At 36.0% G+C, this 3,009-nt stretch overlaps 1 protein-coding gene across 1 annotated transcript; it reads right to left on the reverse strand.

Moving 5' to 3' along the window:
* Positions 1-1,377: 1,377 nt before the first annotated feature.
* Positions 1,378-2,711, reverse strand: LOC147276934 (BURP domain protein USPL1-like). The gene is made up of 2 exons (XM_086254739.1): positions 2,541-2,711; positions 1,378-2,286 (listed from the first exon to the last, which is right to left on the reverse strand). Exons 1-2 carry the CDS (start codon positions 2,634-2,636, stop codon positions 1,426-1,428), a joined length of 957 nt encoding a protein of 318 aa, XP_086110865.1. The 5' UTR covers positions 2,637-2,711; the 3' UTR covers positions 1,378-1,425.
* Between the last annotated feature and the right edge of the window lie 298 nt (positions 2,712-3,009).

Genomic DNA, 3,009 nt, shown 5'->3' on the forward strand with positions numbered 1-3,009 from the left:
CAGTGGGAAGCCTTGCTTTTAGTTTTGGCTGTTATTATCAATTCTGTGATCACTGGATTGAGGTCTCATCTAATCCATATTTTGGATCTAGAGTAGTTTTGAGTTCTTTGATTGGGAAATGTTATATTTTTTAATGTTATATATCGTCTAGAACGAATGTATTTTCAATATGTACTCGCTTATCAGAAATCAATAGTGTTATGTTGTCAAATTATTAATATAAATCATTGATCAGGTGGATACCTGTTTGAATCCCCGTATGCAGACTTTTTTTTGGCCAGGCCGTATGCAGACTTCACTGCCTTAAAAAGAATATAATTTGAAAAAAATCTTGCTGGGAAGTCTCAAAAACAGAGAAGCATAGATAATTGTGACAACTTTGTGACTCTACTTATGAAATTGCAAGATGTAAACGAGGAACTCTAGGCTAGTTTTGAAAGACAACACTATCCATTGTGCACATATGCACATAGATTATGCTAGGAGAAAGTGGCAAAGACCGATGCATACATCAATGAATTAATGAACTGGCAAAGACTAATGCATATGAAACCCTGCCACACTGATATAGCTAGATAAAAATACCCTCAATGACTGATTTAGATCAATCTGTTAAATTTTTTACTGAACTAACTCAACAAAAGTTTGATTCTATCTTTGATAATAATAAATTGGCTAAAATAGTTAATAACTCAAATAAAAACGGAAATTTAATTGCTTTCTTCTCCTTTCATGGTCCACTACTAAGTGCCAAAATTTGTAAGGCAGATTCTTCAGTTTCACACCACTTTTCACTCTTTTTAAGAGTAGCCGAGTCAGATTTTGTTGCTTTCATCACCAAAACGCCTGCTCCTTTATTTCCATGCTTCACGTGAGCATCCCTTTCTTCAGTTTTCTTCCCTTCAATCTCTTTATTATTTGGTCACATGCTCTTCACCTCTCTAAGAAACAGCTGGTTCTTCAAACATAAAGAGCACTTGGGCGTTTCTTGGGTAAATGAATGAATATATGATTCAAATTTTAAAGAGTACAAGTGGCATCTTGAATTAAGAGACAAAAGTCATATTGTGCTTCTTCAGATATGGAGGTTTGGTGATACTGGGACCCAATTGTTGAATTGGAATTTCATCCACTTTGATAAAATTGGTTCGCATCTTTAGTACTTGAGTATTTACCTATAGAAAGTTTTTACTTTGAGTATTTACTTATTGACAAAAAAAAAAAAGTATTTACCTATAGAAAGAGCATTGTTCAATTATGTTTCTCTACATTCGAATTGCTCTAGTATTTTCATGAGAAAACAGCAATATGATCTTCAGAACTTCATTTCTTGGTATTTTAGTCAGAAATTCAACATGTTCCAAAGAAGATTGTGAATTGTTTGATCTCTTATGGTATATTTATTTTACTTTCATGCACTTTTTACTACATTGAGGTGGATTTTGGAACCCATACAAGATTATCTGCAGGAAAGAAATGGCACACAGGGGAAGTCCCTGGCTTAATCCTAAGCACACTGAATGATGCATGATCAGGGCTCCAATGAGAGGTATCCATGTGGCAAAGAGCAACAGCTTCAACTCTATCTCCATTCTCACCACCCAATGATACCTTGAACACCTTGTTCTGACTTTCTTGGCTATGGCAATAGAAAACTGCATAAGGGTAAGGCAAGGTATGACATGCCACCATCTTGGGAGCCAATATCTCCTTAGGCACTTCCAAGATAGTGTAGTTCTGGAAGTGGGTACTTGATTTTGTGACATGGGTAGTGGCTACAACACTGAAAGGGGTCTTTGATCCAAAGACACCTTTTGTGAAGTCAAGCATGGATTCCAAGGAAGTAGCACAGAACTTGGTCTCTCCTTTGATGGGTTCAATCTCACAGTGCCTAAGAGTATCTTCCATGGCTTTGGCTTGGGGTGAATCTTTAGATAATTTGAAGATTTGGAGAAGGTCAAGGAGTTTTTTTGATGAGAAGGGAATTGAATCAGCTTCATCTCTGGGCAACAAGTGGGGAGAAGTTGAAGGGTCTCTCTTAGGAAAATAGATGGCCAAATTTTTCCCAACCTTTAGGTCCATCAAGGTGAAGAAAATCATATGTGAAGGGTCCATGTGATCCATATGGGATGATGGATGAGCATGAGCATGTTCTTTTTGTGTTGTTTCATGGGCATCATCAAGACCTTGCTTTGCATGAATTCCTTGATCCAAAGGATGCATCAGGTTGTTTGTTGTTCCCCACTGTTTTTCACTCATCTGCCTGCCTCCAATTTCTTGAGCACACTGCATAATATTTGGCATAAATAATCCTGGAATTATTACTAGTTAAATTTCTTTTAAAACAGGAAGAAAAAGACATGGAAATTGAAATTTCAGCTAAATTATTTATCATTCTCTGCTTGTAAAGTCTAATCAATCCTAAATCCTAAAGGAAAAACTAAATAATGGTTAGAACTAGGAATTCCTAGACTGCAATATTATCAAATTAGCTCAAGTAAAAGAAATGAAAAGTGAACAAAGTAAAATTTTTGGTTTACCATAACAATCAGTAGTAGGAGAAGCAAGGGGATCCAGAAAGAAAGTCCTGAACCCATGTTTCTTCCCTTATTACAGCTCCTTTCCATTCTGTTCATCTGCTAACTTTGATAGTGCACAAGGATATAAAGTCCTCCTATATCAGTAGGAATAAGAAGAAATGGAGGCTTCAAATTTTTAATCCCCTCAAACTTATATATGCGAAGTTATCATTTCCATTTGGGTAAAAGTGTTTTAATCTCTAGAGAGACATGCTAATAAGTACATTGGTTCACACGCATGAATTATTAATGACGGCTACACACACATCAACGATTCAGAATCGTACATTCCATTGTGAACGACTATTGAAATTAAAGCTTGCCCCAATCAGTGAATTTCACACAAATCAAGGGTTAACATATGCCCAAATGAGTTTTTTTGGTAGAAAGTCATCAATATACATGTGAACGGCGGTCAAAAAAATAGTCC

The sequence above is a fragment of the Dryas octopetala genome, chromosome 8 (assembly GCF_963921425.1).
Source record: "Dryas octopetala chromosome 8, drDryOcto1.1, whole genome shotgun sequence".
NCBI classification, from domain to species: domain Eukaryota; kingdom Viridiplantae; phylum Streptophyta; class Magnoliopsida; order Rosales; family Rosaceae; genus Dryas; species Dryas octopetala.

Bases quoted from the DNA above. Each gene is read 5' to 3' on its own strand.
- LOC147276934 (XM_086254739.1), bottom strand. From the start codon at position 2,636: ATGAACAGAATGGAAAGGAGCTGTAATAAGGGAAGAAACATGGGTTCA. The intron at 2,287-2,540 runs GTAAACCAAAAA...AATATTATGCAG, and splicing joins TCCTACTACTGATTGTTATG to TGTGCTCAAGAAATTGGAGG.